The 20,674-nt window shown below is 32.0% G+C and overlaps 1 protein-coding gene and 1 pseudogene across 2 annotated transcripts; one reads left to right on the top strand and one right to left on the bottom strand.

The window, feature by feature from the left end:
* Positions 1-2,611: 2,611 nt before the first annotated feature.
* Positions 2,612-3,564, top strand: LOC146888766 (uncharacterized). The gene is made up of 3 exons (XM_085666190.1): positions 2,612-2,868; positions 2,962-3,173; positions 3,353-3,564. Exons 1-3 carry the CDS (start codon positions 2,612-2,614, stop codon positions 3,562-3,564), a joined length of 681 nt encoding a protein of 226 aa, XP_085522316.1.
* A 7,296-nt stretch (positions 3,565-10,860) lies between these two features.
* LOC146888765 (uncharacterized) lies at positions 10,861-12,270 on the bottom strand (annotated as a pseudogene). The gene is made up of 3 exons (XR_014984394.1): positions 11,945-12,270; positions 11,629-11,762; positions 10,861-11,552 (listed from the first exon to the last, which is right to left on the bottom strand). The product of XR_014984394.1 is annotated as an uncharacterized LOC146888765 (transcript).
* Positions 12,271-20,674: the final 8,404 nt, after the last annotated feature.

The following is a 20,674-nucleotide window of genomic DNA, read 5'->3' as shown; positions in this document are numbered from 1 at the left end:
GTGGCGCGAGAAAATTAAATGAAAGTGGTGATATATGAATATTAGGGTTGACAGATTGGGGGTTTTGATAATTTTAGTGTAATTATTGAGAATTTCACTGGAACCATGGCTGGATATAGTTAAAGTGGTGTAATTGTGTTGTTGTTTCACGTGAGAGACGACGAGGATAGGCAGAGGATTGCATTAGGAAAACCTAGGAAGGGGCTTTGCAGGTGCGCGAGATTCTGGAATTTTTCTAGAATGGCATGCACCGCCTGGTGGCACTCAGCTTGCTGCCAGGCGCCAGTGGAGTAGAAGTGGAGCTACGGGTTTGTGAGATATAGTAAGGTATTGGGGTCCATTTCGGTCCAGAGTAGAACATGAATAATGGATTTAGTGATACTTTCAAGTGGGTAATAATAAAATTAACTGATGCAAGGATTAAGGTCCTGGATTTTTACCTAGGATTTGATTGAGTTTGGAGACAAAGGGATGCAAAGAAAATAAAGGAGAAGTTGAGACAGATCTGGAATTGAATGTTGTACCACCTAATGTAGGATTAGTTATTTTGTGGTGTTGCTTAAGTTTAAAGGGGACTTAAAAGATATGGGGCAGAGGTTGTAGTACGTGACATGATACTAAAAACTAGGAAAGGGATACTTAGTAATTCAAATTTAAATGGTTGTAATCTACCTCGACTATATTAAGTCATCATTCTGTGGCATATTGGATTAGTTCATAATTCATAACAAATCTGTGGTGAGGTAAATGTGAATTATGGGTGTAGTGCATGACTGGAGTACTCAACTTAGAGAGCTAAGTTGAGGGGGGGGGGAGGTTAAAAAATGGGAAAAGGCACTATGACATTTTAAACCAGTAATCTCGATGTACTAGTATAGCGCCTGGCGGTGAGATACGACCCGCCAGGCGACAGCAATGAAATTAGGGAGTACTAGAATGTGTGGCGCACATGACAACAAGAGGTGTTTCGCCATACGGTATATGAAAGGATAGTGGCATCAGAGGCACTAGGCGCCTAGCGGCACGTGTCCCCCGCCAGACGGTCTGGAGGCCTAATGCGCCTAGCGCCTAGTGTGATGCGCCAAGCGATACCGAGAAGCAAAGGGTTTTGTTGCTTTGATGTGCGTGGTCTACAAGGCTTCTAGGATATCCTAAAGGTCGGCTTGTTGGTGTTCCTTGAGTTGTGGCTCAGAACGTATCCCTTGAGTTATGGCTCAAGATAGGGGTTAAGCATGTGGTATTCCTTGAGTTGTGGCTCGGAATAGCATCTCTTGAGTTGTGGCTCGGAATAGCATCTCTTGAGTTGTGGCTCAGGATGGCGGACCAACACAAGGAACCCTTGAGTTGTGGCTCGGGTTGGCGAGTGTTGTCAGTGTGAGTGTGCACGTTGTGGCATGTACGGATTGGGTCTAATAGTTTGCCCTCCTCAGTATTAAGTTGACGAGTTTGGTAGTCTTGGGATGTTACAAATAATATTCGTATTGGGAACTCCACCTGGCGTTACGGTGTATGATCTGTAGCATGGTTTCTCGAACCTGCTCTATCAGTTGTGGCTGATAGGTGTGGCAACAAGACATCTTGAGGTACTTACTAGAAGACATAGAACACGATTAACATGGTTGTGGCGATGTGCTATGAAATCAAAGGATGGAATTCCTTTGGTGTGATTGTGTTATATATATAAATGTTTTGTATATATGTTTTATTTTATTAGCTCACCCTATCTGCGTGTGTTTGGCGATGATCGTGTAGCGGTACACGGGAGTTTTCCATAAAGTTGTTTTTATTTATTTATGGACTTTTCATATTTGTAATCTTTGATTATGAACATGGTTTTATTATAGTAGAGTTTATTAGTTGATTTTGAGATACTTTATGAATGAAATAAAGTTTTAAATTTTCTCGCGTATTGGGAATTGTTATTCAATAAATGAAGTTATTTATTAATTCTTTATTTTATTATTTTAAATTCGTAATATTCGGGCATGATGTTACATTTGGTATTAGAGCCTTGTTTTCAAAATGATTATGGGGTCTATGAGGAGTGAGCTCATCGTGTTACGCTAGTGTGACTAATTGATTGTGTTTTGTACTGATTTTGGTTGTGAAGTCATAATTTAAGCTGTGTGATTTGAACAACTGTAACATGTGGCGCACACAAGCTATGGCCAATAGGAGGAGAATGAATGATGCTGGAGCTGATGAAATTGCTCAGGCGATTCATCGCATGGTGGTCGCGATGCAACCCATTGCAGCGCCACCCAGGGCCATAGTCGCACCTACTCGCCCAATATCTATGGAGGATTTCATGAAGCATAGGCCAGCCAAGTTCTCTAGCAAGGCCACTCTTGATGAGGCAGATGCCTGGCTGCGTAAGTGCGAGAAAATTTGCAGAGTTCTTGAATGCACTAATGCGTAGAGGTTATCGTTTGTCACATTCCTCATAGTGGCAAACGCGACGTACTGGTGGCAAGGAATGCAACACTTGATGCAGACCCATGAAGAGCAGGTGACCTAGGCTACCTTCAAGACGAGGTTCCTAGAGAGGTATTTCCCAGACAATGCGAAGCATGAGCGGGAGGCAGAGTTCCTTACACTCCAGTAGGGAACTATGACTGTGCAAGCCTATACTGATAGGTTTGATTATCTGGCCCGAATCTACTCATTAGTTGTCACTGAAGAGTGGAAGTCCAGGAAGTTCGAGGGCGGACGTAAGCATGAGCTACACAGGTTTTTGGTACCTCTCAAGATCAGGGAATTTCCAATTTTGGTCGAGCAGGCCAAAACCAACGAGCTATTGGAGATGGGGCCCAACAGAGTGGCACAACCGCAGAAGGCCACTCTAGACTCATGGCAGCAGAAGAAGCCGTATAACAGACCACAATCTTCGACTAGAAAACTATAGTGTTTTAACTGTGGTGGAGAGCATTTGAGGAGGGATTGTCCTAAACCCTCTGGCAGCTCAGGTGGCGGTGCTAACCCTGGTAAGTGCTACGTTTGTGATCAAACAGGACACTTTGCTCGACAGTGTCCCAACAAAAAACTCGTCGGTGGTGTCCTAATAAAGAAATTAGTGGGAGAGTGGCCTAGAGCACCAGGACGTGAGTTCGCACTGACGACCACTGAGGCGACTCAATCAGGTCACCTGGTGCAGAATACTTGCTGGCTTTTTGGTAATAATATGGTGGTGTTGTTTGATTCAGGAGCCACCCATTCATTCGTGTCTAATGATTGCATGAGGAGGCTCGGACTTGTGTTGAGAGAGCTATGTGCGAGTTGATAGTTGTGACACCAACATCTAGCGAGGTATTCATAACTTTTGTTTGTGTGGGATGACCTATGGAGGTGGCAGGTCGCAAGTTCAAGGTGAATCTCATCTACTTGCCAATGGAGGGTTTGAATGTGATTCTGGGTATGGACTGGTTGTTTAGCAACCATGTCGTGATTGACTATAGACGATGCATAGTAGTGTTCCCAGATACAAAGGGACTAGAGATGATATCATCTAATCAAGCAACGAAGGAGATTAAAGCTAGAGCTGCTTGCTTTATGATAGTGGCTTAAACAGAAAAGAAGTGCACTGCGGAACAAATTAGCATGATTCCAGTAGTTGATGAATATGCAGATGTGTTTCCATACGAGATACATGAATTACCGCCAAGTAGCGATGTTGATTTCGTTATTGATCTCATCCCTGGAGTTGGCCCAGTCTTGATGGCACCATATAGGATGGCGCTGGTAGAATTAGCTGATTTGAAAAAGCAAATTGAGGACCTGCTTAAGAAGAAGTTCATCAGACCGAGTGCATCACCATGGGGAGCACCGGTGTTATTGGTGAAGAAGAAGGATGGTAGCTCAAGGTTGTGTGTTGATTACCGTCAGTTGAACAAACTGACTATCAAGAACAAATACCCACTATCGAGAATTGATGACTTGCTGGATCAGGTGAGAGGAGCAACACTGTTCTCCAAGATTGACTTGAGGTCTGGATATCATTAGATCTTGGTCAAGACTGAGGATGTGCAGAAGACAGCTTTCAGGTCACGATATGGACACTACGAATATGTGGTGATGCCATTTGGGGTGACGAATGCTCCTGCAATTTTCAAAGACTACATGAATAAGATCTTCCGGTCGTACCTGGATCAGTTTGTCATAGTTTTCATTGACGACATACTGATTTATTCTAAGAGTCGAGAAGAACACGTAGAGCATCTGAGAGTGGTATTGGAGATTCTCAAAGAAGATCAGCTATATGGGGAGTTGTCAAAGTGTGAATTTTGGTTGGAAGAAGTTCAGTTCTTGGGTCATGTAATCTCACCCCAGGGAATAGTAGTGGACCCGGCTAAGATTGAAATAGTGGTGAAGTTGGAGAGGCCATAGACCGTGACTGAAGTGAGGAGTTTGCTAGGTCTGGCAGGATAGTACATGAGGTTTGTTGATGGTTTTTACAAGATGGTGAGCCCATTAACACAACTCACCCGAAAGGATCAGCCTTTCTCTTGGACCGACGAGTGTGAAGCCTGCTTTGAAGATATGAAGAGAAGGTTGACAACCTCACCAATGTTAGTCATTCTAGACACGACCAAGATGTTTGAAGTGTATTGTGACGCTTCATATCAGGGTTTTGGTTATATGTTGATGCAAGATAAAAGACCAGTAGCCTATCAGGGTGTGTGTTCCTTTTGGTTACCCTCACATAGTTTCTTTAGATAGGTCATCCTTCCTTATGGTTTATACTCAATCTACACTTTCTTTTGGCCCTATTATCGTGCTTGCTTGATGTTGATTATGCTTGACATTTTACTTGCTGCATATATACATTTCCAATACTTTTTGTGCTGTTGATTGCTTCTGACATAACACTATTTCCATGCTATATTGCCTTATGATTATCTGCAATTTTTTATTCCCACTATGCTATTGATTTCCACTGCTACACTCTTGTCTTGTTTATTTATGCTTCTTATGTTAATCTGTCGTTTACTGTTGTGTACCACACCCCTGTTCTTTTTGCTAATGTCCAAAGGGGGAGAAAGAAATTTTTGTCTTTGTATTGCAGGACATATAATGGTGTTATGTGTTGCAGGACATATTTTGGCCATCATAAAAAAGGGGGAGATGTTGAAAGGGGGAGCTATTTCAACTCAAATGAAGATGGTTTTGATGATGTCCAAGGCTACACATCATGTGAATTACTAATTTAGGATTAGTCCTGCTTTGTTAGCTTGTGCATGAGGGCTTTAGAGAAAAAATATCATATGTAATTACCTACGGATCTATCCGTATGTAATTACCTATGGATCTATCCGTATGTAATTACCTACGGAAGAATTCGTATGTAAATTTAGCTACGACATATTTACATACGGATTTTTGTCCGTATGTAATCCATAGGTAATACTCTCTTACCTACAGATTTTGTTAGTTACATACAGATTTTGGCTGTAGGTAAATCGAGTTTTTCTTGTAGTGCTTGCATTGAATTGTATCAACCATCAAACTCTTGAATGTGCATTTAGTAAATAGATTAGCTACTTAACTAATAGATTAGTTGAGAGTACTGCACTAATGCAGTGAAAACACATTCACGATAATCTATTAGGTAAATTCATAATCCATTAATGAGTACAGAGAACTCTGTATAAAACCAGTTTTTGAACTCAGTTTTGGGCAGAGAGAAAAATTACAGAATTCTTGAGAAACATTTTGAGAAATTGTCCTTCTAAGATTTACAGAGTTTTTGTGCACTCTTGTGACATCATTCAAGTAAAGCTTTAAGAAGATTGATGGTGGATTCAACCTTGGTATATCAAGCTTGGATCTAGGAATCAAGTGACAAATCTGCACAACTACTAGGTGTATTCGTTCCTTGGTTCTTTTCTATTGTACTTCTGATTACAATTGTTTCATTGTGTAAAGTGAAGGTCTAGGTGCAATTGTGTGGATGCATTGCTCCTAGGGGGAGTTCTTGATTTGTAGATCAAGCTCCTTAGTCTTTAGGGTCTTGAATTATATATATGCTCTTGTAATTCTTGAATCTCTATTGATTTGGTGGAATCCTCCTAATTGGGTTTACTTAGGAGAAGATAGGACGTAGATTCATCTTGAATCGAACCAGTAAAGTGTTGTGTTCTTGGTTTCTCCCTTCTTTTACATCTTTCTTGATTGCTTTACACAGTCCATTAACACAGAACTGTAAAATTGGTTAATTAGGTCATAAGGGTTAAAGAAACTTTCAAGATTCAATTTAAACAAGTGAAAGACTCAATAACCAGTTCAGATCCCTTTCTTGGTTAAGATATATTAGACAGATCTGATTTAACAGTGACAATGACATGTGTCACTTATATGTCAGGTGTCATTTCCACTTTCTCAATTTGATCCCTTTATTTTAATTTTTGTCTCCATTTAGTCCCAATTTTTGTAAAAATTGAGCAATTTTGTCCCTCTCCAAATTGAAATCAAATTTAATTTCTATATAAATGTACACAAATATTTCTATCAAAATTGATATTTCAAGTAAATATTTTTAACAAAATTAAGTTTATTTAATTAATATTTTACATTGAATTTTATTTAAATTTTGTTTAAAGTTGTTAATAGAAAATAATGTTAATAGAAAAAAAATTTATAAATTATATTGATATTTTATTACATCGTACTTTAATATTGTTTTTTTATTCGAATTTATATTTCAAATAATTTTATATTTTAAAATGTGTAAAATTCAATAATTTTTACACAAATGTTTGAATTGGTGTAAAAATAACAATTATAAAAATTTAAAAAATAATTTGAACTAGTTCATGTAACAATCAAAAACATAAAAATTTAAAATTTGAAAACAATTTTATGTAAAGTTGGTTGTGAAACACAAATTTAAATAAGTTAGTTATGTTAAAAATATATAATAAAAATATCAATCTCAATAAAAATATTAATTTTAATAAAAATATTTGTATAACATTTATATAAAAATTAATTTTTGTTTCAATTTGAAGAGGGATGAAATTGCATTATTTTTACAAAATTAGGGACTAAATTGAGACAAAAATTAGAATATAGGGACCAAATTGAGAATCAAGAAATGACACCTAGCATAATACTAACACGTGACATTATCACTGCCACGTGGCACGACGATAGCTTGACATGTGGCAATTTTTTTTATTTTTAAAAAAAAATCAAAAAAATAAAATAAAAAATAAAAAATCCAAGAACTGACACGTGGCACCCCATTTAACGTTGTTACTGTACCACTAACGGAAATGACTAAATTGAGATCAAATTTTCCAAAATAGGAACCAAATTGAGATAAGAAAAAATAAAGAGACCAAATTAAAATTTTGCTACGAAAATAGAAACCAAAAACATAATTAAACCTATATTATATATATATATATATATATATATATATATATATATATATATTTCTTACCTTTTTTTTATGTTTCTTAAAAAATCTTTTTAAATCTCTTACATATGACCAAAATCACACACATAATAAATCTTATATATTTTTAATAAATTTGTTTAGAGAATAACCATAGTATACAATCAGCATATATTATAATAATTGCTTTATATATTTTAAGAGAATCTGTTTAATAAATTTTTAATAATTGCTCACCAAATCTTTTATTTCTTAGAAAAGTTCTTAAATAAAATAAACCTTTTAAAATCAATAATTAATAAATCATTATATCCCCTATCATTATTTTTGAAATAAAATAAATAATAATAAACCATTATATCTCTTATAATAATTTTGTAAATAAATATCTTTAAAATAATTAATCATGACTTACTAATATTTAACATCTAACGATATTTAAAGACATATTTTTAATTATATAATTAAAAAACTCTTTTATCTTTTGTTAAAAATATCTATTTAAAGTCGTTTATTTATATCTATTTAACAAATTTTATACATTTAAGCTACAACATCTTTTTGTCATACCATTATACCATTATTTTAAGAGTTTAAATATCACCGTAACTTGCTTTTAATTTATTTTACCAATTAAAATATTTTTGCTGGATCCTACAAAAGGTGTGTTCCCAATAAGCTCATGTTAACATCACTTCTATAACATGAAGATTTTGTTAAAAAGGAAAAAAGAAAAAGAAAAATAATAGAAAAACTTTGGGCACTAAAATTTCATCTCAAACATAGGTAAAAACTATCTATTATGAAAAAAATTAAGCAAATACACAGATGGAAAAAAGAAATCAATGCAACACAAGTATAAAACTAAACCTCAATAATCAAATTCTTGAGCATTTTAAGAGATTTAGTATTAACTAACCCACTTACCATACACAAAAGCCTTTATAACTTATTAGAACATTTTAGAAATCCTTAATGTGGAAGATTTAGTATTAACTTTCTTTCGCCTACCCCAACTAGATTTCCTTATAGTTTGAAATCATTCTCTTCCTCTTCAAAATTAGAATATTTCATATTTCCTTTCATCAAGCGTATTAGTCCATTTAGAGCTTATTTTCAATTTCTCCATAAAATGAGTGCTTCAATGTACAATAAAGTTTGTCGAGTAAAACTATCATTTGATTATGTATTTTTAATTTTTCATAGGATCATAACTCATTCAAGAAAACTACTTTAGGATTTTAAGATTCATGATTCTCATACATTAACACATAATTCAATAGGATACTAATCTTGATCCACGGGAAATCCAATGAGAATGCGTTCATCAGTCTTTGTTCTTCAACTTCTTTTTCTCAATCTATCTTTTTGCCTTCTCTTCTCCTCTAACACTTTCTTTCTTGATGGCTTACCGTGAAAAACTTTATGGCCACAAAAGAACCCTAATCCCTTTTTATAAACCAACATCCATCAAGTTGGGTGGGCTTTATTTTATCTTTATTTTAATTTATTATAACTTCTCATAATAACCAATATGTAATTATATTATTAAATCTCATTTAGGTCCATCATAATATTTGAAATGGGTTACATAATAGAATTAATTCGTCAATTAATTCTAGCATTCTTCCACTTGACTCATATGATGTGCAACTGTCATGACTCTTGTTATTTCTATATCTTTGATTATGAATAATGATGAAACCTGTTTATGTAATGTCCTTCAATGCCATTATGATCATCAAATGATAGATTGCAAAAAAATTTAAAAAGTCTAAAAACAAATTCAACCATTTCCTTATTGTGTTGACTTATTTTAACACGATAAATGAATGACATGTACTTCTTGGAAGTTTGTTATATGTTTATGAAACTTTGGAGGTGTATTATACAAGATCAAGTGGCAATTTGACCTCTTAGTGTAGAGGAATGTCTTTATTTCCTCCATATCCATGACAGAATAGAAATACCTACTAAACACATTATGGTTGTGTTTATTTTAACATTTGACAAATTTTTTTTACATGTCTTTAATGCCAAAATGTACAAAACGGTCGTTGTATTCAAAGCAACATCATGGATGTTTTTCCGTTGAATGATATTATTTAACCAAACATAAGTTGAAAAAAGTTAAGTTCAACCAAACTTAACTTCTTCAACTGAAATCCAAACACACATTATATATTTGATAATTAAAGCATAACTTACAACATATACAAATAATAAAAATATAAAAGAGCCACTCATTAGTGATTATTGATAAGCTTTATAAAAATTACTTTTTGTATTATTGGAAAACTTGAAAAGAATTAATTTATTTTATTGTATATAGAGATGGCAAATAAACTCACCCCTGTGGGTATTGCCCGAACCTGTTCCCGTTTTGACAGGGAATCCCCGCATTGATTGGTATGGGAATCCCTGCATTGACTGGTATGTATTGGTTTGCTGTTTAGCATGTCAACGGAAAAAATTTCTACTCCCAATGAAGGCGAAGAACAAGTGAAAAATGCCTCTAATGTTGGTGAATCAAATGTAGGGGAATCAAATAATATTCCTGTGAATGAAGGTGATGACTGAACCCAAGTAGAAACTGGAAGTTCATTTCAAAGAGAGGATAACATTATTGGAATCACTTCACTACAAGAAAGTTACGTATTAGCGAGGGAATAATCCCTAGCGAATCCCTCGCTAATCCCTCGCAAAACGATTTAGCGAAGGATTAGCGAGAAATTAGCGAAGACATTATGACGTAGCTAAAATATAGGTAGCTAAGTAGCTAGAGAACCACTTTGTCGTTAATCCCTAGCTAATCCTTAGCTAATCCCTAGCAAAATAATTGTAGCTAATCCCTAGTTAATCCCTAGCAAAGGTATTGTAGCTAATCCCTAGTTAATCCCTAGCAAAGTGGTTCTAGCTAATCCCTAGCAAATCGGTTGTAGCTAATCCCTAGCAAAAAAGTTGTAGCTAATCCTTAGCTAATCCCTAGCAAATCGGTTGTAGCTAATCCCTATCTAATCTCTAGCAAGGTTGTAGCTAATCCCTAGCAAATAGGTTGTAGCTAATCCCTAGCTAATCCCTAGCAAAAAAGTTGTAGCTAATCCTTAGCTAATCCCTAGCAAATCGGTTGTATCTAATCCCTAGCAAATAGGTTGTAGCTAATTCCTAGCTAATCCCTAGCAAATAGGTTGTAGCTAATCCCTAGCTAATCCTTAGCAAAAAAGTTGTAGCTAATCCTTAGCTAATCCCTAACAAACTGCTTGTAGCTAATCCCTAGCTAATCCCTCGCGAATTGAATAATTTATCTCTAGCTAATCCCTAGCAAAATCATAGCAAATTGCATCATTCCAAAGTATTCCATACTTTTTTACATGTACCTTATGAACTGCATTTTAACATAAATATAAAATAAAGTAATAAATCTTGCAAAACATTTTATATGAAACACGTCAAATGTTATCACATTCAAAATACTAAAAGTAATGAGCATAATAAAAGTAGTCTTTACAATTGTCAACATACATCATTAAGTTTAAAAACAAAACAAAACATCATCATCATCTTCATATTTTGTTCTCGCCATGTTTCTTGACAGACGGTGGTGATGATATCTTTAAAGCAGGAAATATTTGTGTCTTGAAAAACTCCATCTGTGTTTGCATTTGTGTATGCATTTGTTGCTGTAAAAGTTTTTGCATTTCTACTTGTGCTTGCATTTGTGCTTGCATTTGTGCTTGTATTTGTGCTTGGAATTGTGCTTGAAATTGTGCATGCATATCTGCTTGTGCTTTCAACTGAGCTTGCACCTGTTGTGCATGTGCCTCTGTTTGTGCTTGTAACTCTATCTGTAGTTGCTTTTGAGATTCAGTTTGTAAATCTAACTGTGTCTGCATCTGTTGTTGCATTTGAGACATTTGTGTAGCTATTGCAGTGATTTCTTCAGTTGGAGATGCATGACTTGGATTTGTGGAAGGACCTACAACTGATGAAGATGAACCATTCACATTGATGATGCAAGTTCCAAGCTACGACCGATACCGTGAATTCTACCTTTCTTATTTTCACCTCCCATTTTCATCCATACTTCAGAATCAACTTTAGGATGCTTTGATACATCTTCTCCATATTTTTCTACCATATCACTTTCATATGATTCCTATATAGTAAATCAGTCATTTTGTAATATAAGATTAAATAAGTGAATAAATTCTTACACATGTAATAATACTTACAATGAAATTTTTTGCTTTATTGGAAACATATTGACCGTCTTTTTTTATGAACTTTGTTGTATAGTTCACCATAAGAAACAGACCCATTACGCTCCGCCTCCTGTAAAATAATATGTAATTCTAGATAATGAATACTATCAAAATTCAAATGTATATCAAAATTTATAATAAGTATATATATATATATATATATATATGATTGATGCATTAATGATATCCACCAAATGTATAAAATATATAAGTATTATTATAAAGTCATAGATATTACTAGAAAATGAATGCCATCTTTTTCAAGTGTTGTCCAAAGCTTATTGACCCTCCAGTGTGCACCCTCTCATCAATAGAATCTTGGATGACAGGTGTTGATGAATTATCTTCCCATTTCTTCTCACCATGAAGAGTCCAATTTACATAATCATCAACAAATGCATGATGATATAAATGTTTCTCCACATTAAATGACGTCTCCCAATAACGATTTCTACACCTTGTACAAGGACAAGGAATGTGTCCTGTTACATTTGGAATTGTTAGGTCTCTTGTAGCTATTCGAATGAAATCATCAACTCCATCTCTAAATTCTCCACTTATCATGCCAGATTGATCTTTTCTTTGTAACATCCATGTTCTATTAGGTCTCATGACTTGTCACTGGTGTGATACATTAAAACAATAATTATTTCAATTAAGCTAGCAATTAAAACAAATTGAATACATAACCTCTCCCATGTTTAACTCTTACACGAAAATGGTACCACATTCTAGAAAAGATAAAGAAGAAGTGAAACTAACTACGGATGGAATACCATCAACCAAATCAGAAATATATAAATGTAGAGTATGCAATTTTATATTTAACAAAGATATAACTAAATTAGAAGGATTATTTTTCAATTTTCTAAATAACCAAGCTGAGAAGAATAGGTTCGCTAACCTTGTACTTCAATCTTCCCCTAAATGAACAAGTACATGTGGCCTCATATAAACAACCAATAGAAACAGCAAGTCTCGAAACCTCTGTTGCAACAATATAACAAAGAAATAGAGAATAAGAAACTATAAAATTTAAATATGATTCGTATCACAAAAAAAAAAGAAAAAGGTGATGAAAAAGAAAAAGAAAAAGAAAAAGAAAAAACATTTTATAAACAATTATGAGGTTAACAACCACAAATATACCAACAACAATATTGGTGTCTTCGTAAAACATAGGCACCCCTACGCATGCAGATTAGTTTCAAAGTATTGCGATACAATCCACCATAATTATGTTTCGGACTTTAAGAATAGTTGAACCGAAATTGCAACTTTCTTGATGCAAAAATAAAAATTAAAAACTTCAAAAGTTAAGTCTAAAATTTTCGGTAAAGTGCTAATGCATATGCTCAAGTCTTTTGTTGGATTAGTACAATGTCCTTCTAAATTAGCAAGCATTCACATAACACAAAACAGATGCTATCATATTTTCTTCTGTGGGGATACGAATTATTCCTTATGCTTTTTAAACGTATGTGCTGCTTGGAGGAAAACGATTGTTGGGTTTTACTATGGGTTTTAAATTGTTGGGTTCTTTCAAAGGGAATAGTGGGAAATGCTATAATATCCTTTGGTATTTTTTTTCCGTGTTAAGGAAAAAACTTAGCATTTGCAGTTTTGCTAAATGGCTAGTGTTGTTTAAATCACTTCAGTCTTCTTGAGTCGACAGCTGATGAGAAAAGAAAACAACTTGATTGGAAAGTAAGATTAAGCATATCACTGCTTTACGTGGGACTAAAGAAACCATCACTCTTGAAGTTGCAGTTTCGGCAACTCCAAAGAGAGTCACTACTTAGCCAGCCTATTGCTTTTCCAACACTTAAAAAGAATACATTGCACCATATACTCCTCCAGTAAGAATAATTACTGATGAGAACCAACATGAATGTTAGGGTTAACGAATTGAGTGAAAGTTAGAGAAAAATGAAGAAGTAACGGGAATTGCTTACTGGCTACGATGGGGAGAGGTGCGGGGAAGGAGGGAGAAGCGGTGAGGGGTGGTGTGGGGAATTTGGGGCAGCAGATTCTGATGCCGCTGAACTGCGAGGTCACGAACCCAATATTTGCTGAAAGTCAAAATCAAAATCAAAATCATTGATTTCAGAAACAAACACAGAGTAATTCATAGAGATCTCAAAGCTAGCAATGTTCTATTAGACCATGATATATATATATATATCATTCAATTTTTCTTCTTTTAATTTCTTTAATCATGTCTAATCAACTTTCATCTAGAAGATCATGGCAGAAGAAGCTATGTTATAAGATCAACTTGGAAACTCAAAGCAAAAGTCTTGAGGTGGAACCATAAAGGAAAACAGAAAGGATAACTTCCAACCCAGTAGTTTTCCGTGTACTAAGTCTGATTGCATATATTTTATGCATATAGTGTTAATGTACTTTCATTCATTAATACTCCCTCTGTTACTTTCTAAATATTAAAATTTAAAGATTTTTGTTTTCGTTTAACTACTATTTCTAAATTTCTACTGAATAATCTTACTTCTTTTTTCACTTGTATCAATATTTTTATTTATTTGTACTTAATATATGCACGTATGTGTATTTGGTGATATGTAAAAATGGGAAATAAAAAAATCTCTTGAATTATTTCACTTAAATAAAAAATTATTGTATTTGTTGGTTCCTATATAATTTTTTAAAAAAGAAGATAAAAACAGCAGAGGAGGTGACGTTTTAGATGAATAGGAACAAAAGTTTGAACTTAATAATTGCATATTTAAAAACTCTAAATTCCATTGAAAAAAAATATCAGAGCATAAATGAGTCGTCTTTGACGCACAATGACTTCCAAGTCAATGTGAGTGGCAGTATTAGGAATGAAACGTAATGGATAGTGTACAAATTTCATACTATTTGTTTGACATAATAATTAAGATACAAAAACTCTAAATTTCTCAGACCATTCATGTGCTTATCAGAATGTTATATTTACTCAGTTGATTAATAAATCATGACAAGATGGTGTAGCCAGTTGTTCTACCATTACAACGAATATGATGTGAAATAAATTTGGATTTCATGAAGCGCAATAGAAACCCAAGTCATGCATCTTTGTTTGTATATGTGGAAGACTTCTAATTAGGTGAAGAGAAGGGTTAGAAATGTGATTACAATAGAATTGTTCCTGACGAATTTACTAGGATGAATGGCTTACATGCATATATGGCTTACACTCTCAAAGCTATAGCATAAAATAAAATTTCACTTCACTTAAGGTAAAGGTTTACAAGCTAGGAGTCTAGGACCACAATCAAAGTTTAATTTTAGCGACAAAATCCTTGTCTCAACTTTTTAATTTGGCTATAAATATACATCTTTAATTTCTTATCTTTTCAAGTATATTTCCTTCATACTAAGTTTGTGTGACCACTGTATCGTGCATAGAAGTTAGAATGAAATCATCCATGGGAATGGGGTGGTTGCTTCCTGTGTTGCATGTACCTATATAGTGGAGCTTGCATACAGGGCATGTTAAGAGGTGGTGTACCGTCCATGGCTACTGTGAACATATACGCCACTGACATAAAATAGTTCTAGGGATTATGGGAAAATGGTCGAATCCTCTAGTTCTAGGGATTATGGGATTCAATCTTTGTTTAGTATATCTCGATTGGTTTCACTGACTGAGGAGATAACTATCCTTCAAGCACACTTGTTTTGGCCGACATTAATGGTAGGATAATCCATCATTTGTCATAATTTCCCAGTAAAACAAGCATTGTTGTCTTTCATCGTACATTAAACATATATTTTATAACTATATCTCACGATTGTCATTTATAGCAATAAATCGAGCATGTTTTCCTGATGAAAATAACCAAGTGACAAATGATAAGTAACCCCAATTTCAAGAGTTCAGACTCAAATTTAAGAAAACTTTCGAATTAAATTTGAATAATAAGAAAATAGAATTGCAATAATAATGATAATAATAACACTAAAATCGTCATAGCTGTCGCGATTTATATCAATCACACATGAGTTTTTATCGATGTCAATCACCGTTGTCGCTGTTTATATCTATTTACTTCTCAAAATTGAACCTTAAAACAGAATTTCACTACCTAGACTAAGACTAATAAATAAAATAGCTAGGATAAGTAAAATTTGAACCATACTAACCTACTATCGCTGCAATCTGAACTATCGATGAAACTGAACTTGAACTTGATAATATTGCTGCAACTTCCCAAACCTGGTTCTCTTCAAAATAGTTAATAGATTAGAAAACTTTGTTCTCCAAACCAATTTTGAAGAAGATGAACGAGAAATGACAGAGGCCGATATAATTAACCTGATTTAGGAACCGAACTCGACGTCACTGGAACCTCTTCAAGTTCTCTTCCATGCTGAAATCAAAACCCTAAAGTTCGCACTTCTTCACTATACGAAATCCGATAGTCTTCGATGTCTTCGGTGCGAGCTTCCGAAATTCGACAGCCTTTGATTAGGGATGGCAACGGGGCGGGGCGGGTACGGGTATCATGATCCCATCCCCATCCCCATAATAAAAATTCATCCCCATCCCCATCCCCATCCCCAAACCCAACGGGTATACAACTTTTGACCCATCCCCATCCCCACCGGGTAACGGGTATTTTCTTATACCCATACCCATACCCATTTTTTTATTGTTCCATATATCAATTAAATATTTTTTATAAAAAAAATTTAAAAATCACACCAACGGAATCATGATACTATCAAAATATTCAATATTAAAATAACATACTCTTTTTGATTTTCATGATGTCAAATATTAAGAAAAATATTATAATAGTATAAATCTCAAATTAAAGTATCAAATAACAACTAAATAAAATTCAAATAATTATATAAAAGCTAAAAAATTACACATTACTAAAATTTTATAATAACCAAAATATTTATTAATTTTACAAATGATCAGTGGTTTCATTTGCATTCGATCCACCTACCAATAGAAAAAAAATGAAAAATTAGATATGATATAATAATTGAAATTGAAAATTTTAATTACTAGAATATAATGTACCTTCTTCATCAGATTCATTATCATAAAGGAGTAAAGATAATTAAATGTGTGACCCAAATTTGAGAATATCCATTTGAACATAACATAACGGGAAAAAAAATGTATAATTAAGATTATGATAAAAGGAAAAGTACCTTGAAGATATGCTTAAACCTTAAAGAACAAGCCAAACAATTAAAAGAGAGTAAAAAAGTGTATAACCAAAGTAACAAAAAAAGAGCTACAAAATAAGAGTCAAACATTTTCATGAAAATAAATAAATAAATAAAGATAATCAAATGTGTAACCTAAAAATTATTTCATAGAATGAAATTGAGGAACACCTATTTGAACATAACCATGTACAGAGAGTAAAAATTATGTAATAAGAAGAAGAAAAATTACCTTCAAAATTAAATCTTGAAAAACAAACCAGACAATTGAAAGAGTAAACAAAGTGTATAACAAAAAACAAAGAGAATGAGAAATATGTTATATATATATATATATATATATATATATATATATATATTATATTATATTATATTATATTATATTATATATTATATTACTATGTATATATATATTACATGTGTGGATATCTTATGTTTATATATATATATATAATTATTTATATATATTATATTATATTATATATTATATTATTATTACTATGTATATATATTATATGTGTGGATATCTTATGTTTATATATATATATATATATATATATATATATATATATATATATATATATATATATATATATATATATATATATTTTTATAGATATATATTTATTTTAAGTATATATTATATTATATTATATAATAATATAAATATAATAATATATATTATATTATTATGTATATATATTATATGTATATGCGTAGATATTTTATGCTTTTATATATATATATATATATATATATATATATATATATATTTTTTTTTAAATTTTTATAAATTTGTAATGTTATAAATTTGTTTATAAAAGATCTCACTAGTTAAATGATTAATTTGTTTTATACGTATATATTATATATATTATATTATATTATTATGTATATATATTATATGTATATTATATTATATATTATATTACATGTATATGTGTAAATATATATATATATATATATAAATATATTTTATTTATATGTATATATACTATATTATATTATATTATATTATATTATATTATATTTTATGTGTAAATATATTATTTATTTATATATATTTTTTAGATTATTTAATAAATTATAAATAGTTTAGTAATTTAAGCGGGGACGGGTATTTGGGCGGGTATATATATATCCCCATCCCCATCCCCATCCCCAGTTGAAAATTTCGGGTATTACCCATACCCATACCCATACCCAGTCAAAGCGGGGATTCCCCGTCAAAACGGGGACGGGTTCGGGTGATACCCACGGGCACGGGTTTATTTGCCATCTCTACCTTTGATGCCTTCGGTGCGAACTTCCGATGTCTGCGAGCCTCTGACTATTCAACCAAAAGCAAAGTGATCTAGAAGTAAAGGGTTTTGTTCGAACAGTGACATAATGTCTCCCACAGACAACTCTGAAGTTTTATATGAATAGAATTAAGTTTTAACTTTTATGTTTTATGTTTTTAATTCGTTTTTAAAATTTCATACGAAAAGGATTAGGTTATAAGTTTTGTTTTTAATTGGTTGACTTTAATTTTATATTTTGTATCATTTCCATTTATTTATAGTATTTATATTATATATATATATATATATATATATATATATAATAATTATTATTATATACTGATATTAATGATTATTTTTAAAATAATTAATTCTTTAAATTTTAATATTTAAATATTAAATGAATTTGAAGTGCTTAATTAAATTAAATTAAATATTCATATTTTATAAATAAAATACATACATACAATTTATTTTTATTTATAATATATCATAAATAATTTATTTCATATTTAAAAATTTTTAAAAAATAAAACAAAATGTACCATAAATATAATAATATATAATATGTGACAATATAAATTAATTATTAATTTAATAATTCTTTTATTCCAATAAATTAATATAAAATATAAAAAAATAGCGTCAAAGATAATAAATAGTTATCAAAATAATAACTAATCATTTCATTTTCAATATAATTAATATAAATTGTTTTAATACCTTTTGTAATAATATTTAAATGGAAAAAATATTGTGTTATTTAAATGGTAGTTATTATTTTAAGAAAATATATATAATAAAAATAATTTACAAATAAGGGATTAATTTATATAATAATAAAATATATTTTTGATGATTTTTTAATATATTGATAGTTTTTTAAAATCTTTAATAAATTCATTTTTTATAGAATAATGTATATTATTATTTTTAATTAGAAATTCTATTTATTAGTTTTGGATTAGCAATAAAATCATTTTATAGTTAAAATCATAATTAATTAGCTTCAACTTAGTTATCATATTATGTTATATCTAATCTCTAACTAATTAGCTACAATTTAGCTACTATATTATGTTGTGTCTAATCTCTAACTAATTAGCTTCAATTTAGCTACCATATTATGTTGTGTTTAATCCCTAACTAATTAGCTACAACTTAGCTATAATATCTATGTTGTGTATAATCTCTAACTAATTAGTTACAACTTATTTTAGGTGGCCAATTATTTCACATGTGTTGTTGTGCGCATGTTTTAAATCTGATTGTTAAAGATGGTTGATGTATAATCTCTGATGTTATTGAAAAGATTAGAGAAAGTGTCATTTTTGGACAACAACACCTAAAAGAGAGGAGAAATTTATAGAGACATGTGGTCAAGTGAACATTCCATTTAAGAAAAAAATAGTTCTTGATTGCAAGACTAGGTTGAATTCTACATTTTTAATGCTTCAAGTTGCTACACAATACAAAGATGTGTTTCATAGATTGTCACAGCGAGATAATCAATACAAAGCTTTACCTAGTGAACATGATTGGATGATGACAAATGAGATTTGTCAAAGGTTGGAATTATTTTATGATGTGACACTTTTATTCTCTGGTACTTTGTATCCAACTGTGAATGTCGTTTTCCCAAAAATATGTGAAATTAAGTTGGATTTGATTGAATGGCTTTCTTGTCCTAATTCAATTATTCATGGAATGGCTGCAACCATGATTACTAAATTTGATAAGTATTAGGGTGTGATCAATGGGGTGATGGCTATAGGAATTGTATTAGATCCTAGGTACAAAATTGACTTGTTAGATTATTTTTTTCCTCAAATTTATGGAGAAAATTCTCATTATGAAATTGAGAGAGGTAAAATCTATTTGTCAAGATTTGGTAAAAGAGTATGCCATTAAAGTCAAGGGTAAAGAATTGGCTGCTTCATCTCAAAGTTCAAACCTAAATGTAGTGGATGTAGGTATTCTTGGAAGAAAAGAAAATTGGAGGTCAAATTTTGCAAAACATAAGATTGCAAAGAGAAGTGACACACCAAATTCCAAGTCAGAATTAGATTGTTATTTAGAAGAGGCAATACTTCCTGATTTAGATGCACAATTTGATATCTTAGTGTGGTGGAAAAGTAATAGGTTAAAATACGCAACCTTGCAAATGCTGGCGAGAGACATTCTAGCAATCCCTATCTCAACTGTTGCTTTTGAGTCTTCATTCAGTAATGGAGGTCGGATTCTTACCCCACATCGCAGTAGATTACTTCCAAATACTGTGAAGGCATTGATGTGTCTCCAAGACTGGTTATGGACTAACATGGAAGGTAATGAAATTAACACTTTTTCTTAGATATTTTAATTAAGTGATTGTTAGAAATTTTTAATGAACTTCTTATGTTTTCAGACTCTTCTAGATTAAAATTGGACAACATGAAACTTTATACAATGTTGCAAGATGTGGACATTGATGAAGTTAGTAATTTCTTTAATATTTCATTCAAAAATAAACTACAATATAAATTGTTAGTGATTTT

This window comes from Vigna unguiculata, chromosome 1 (genome assembly GCF_037176805.1).
Source record: "Vigna unguiculata cultivar grain cowpea cultivar isolate G323 ecotype 2 chromosome 1, ASM3717680v1, whole genome shotgun sequence".
NCBI lineage: Eukaryota > Viridiplantae > Streptophyta > Magnoliopsida > Fabales > Fabaceae > Vigna > Vigna unguiculata.
This window is presented reverse-complemented; position numbering and strand designations above follow the sequence as displayed.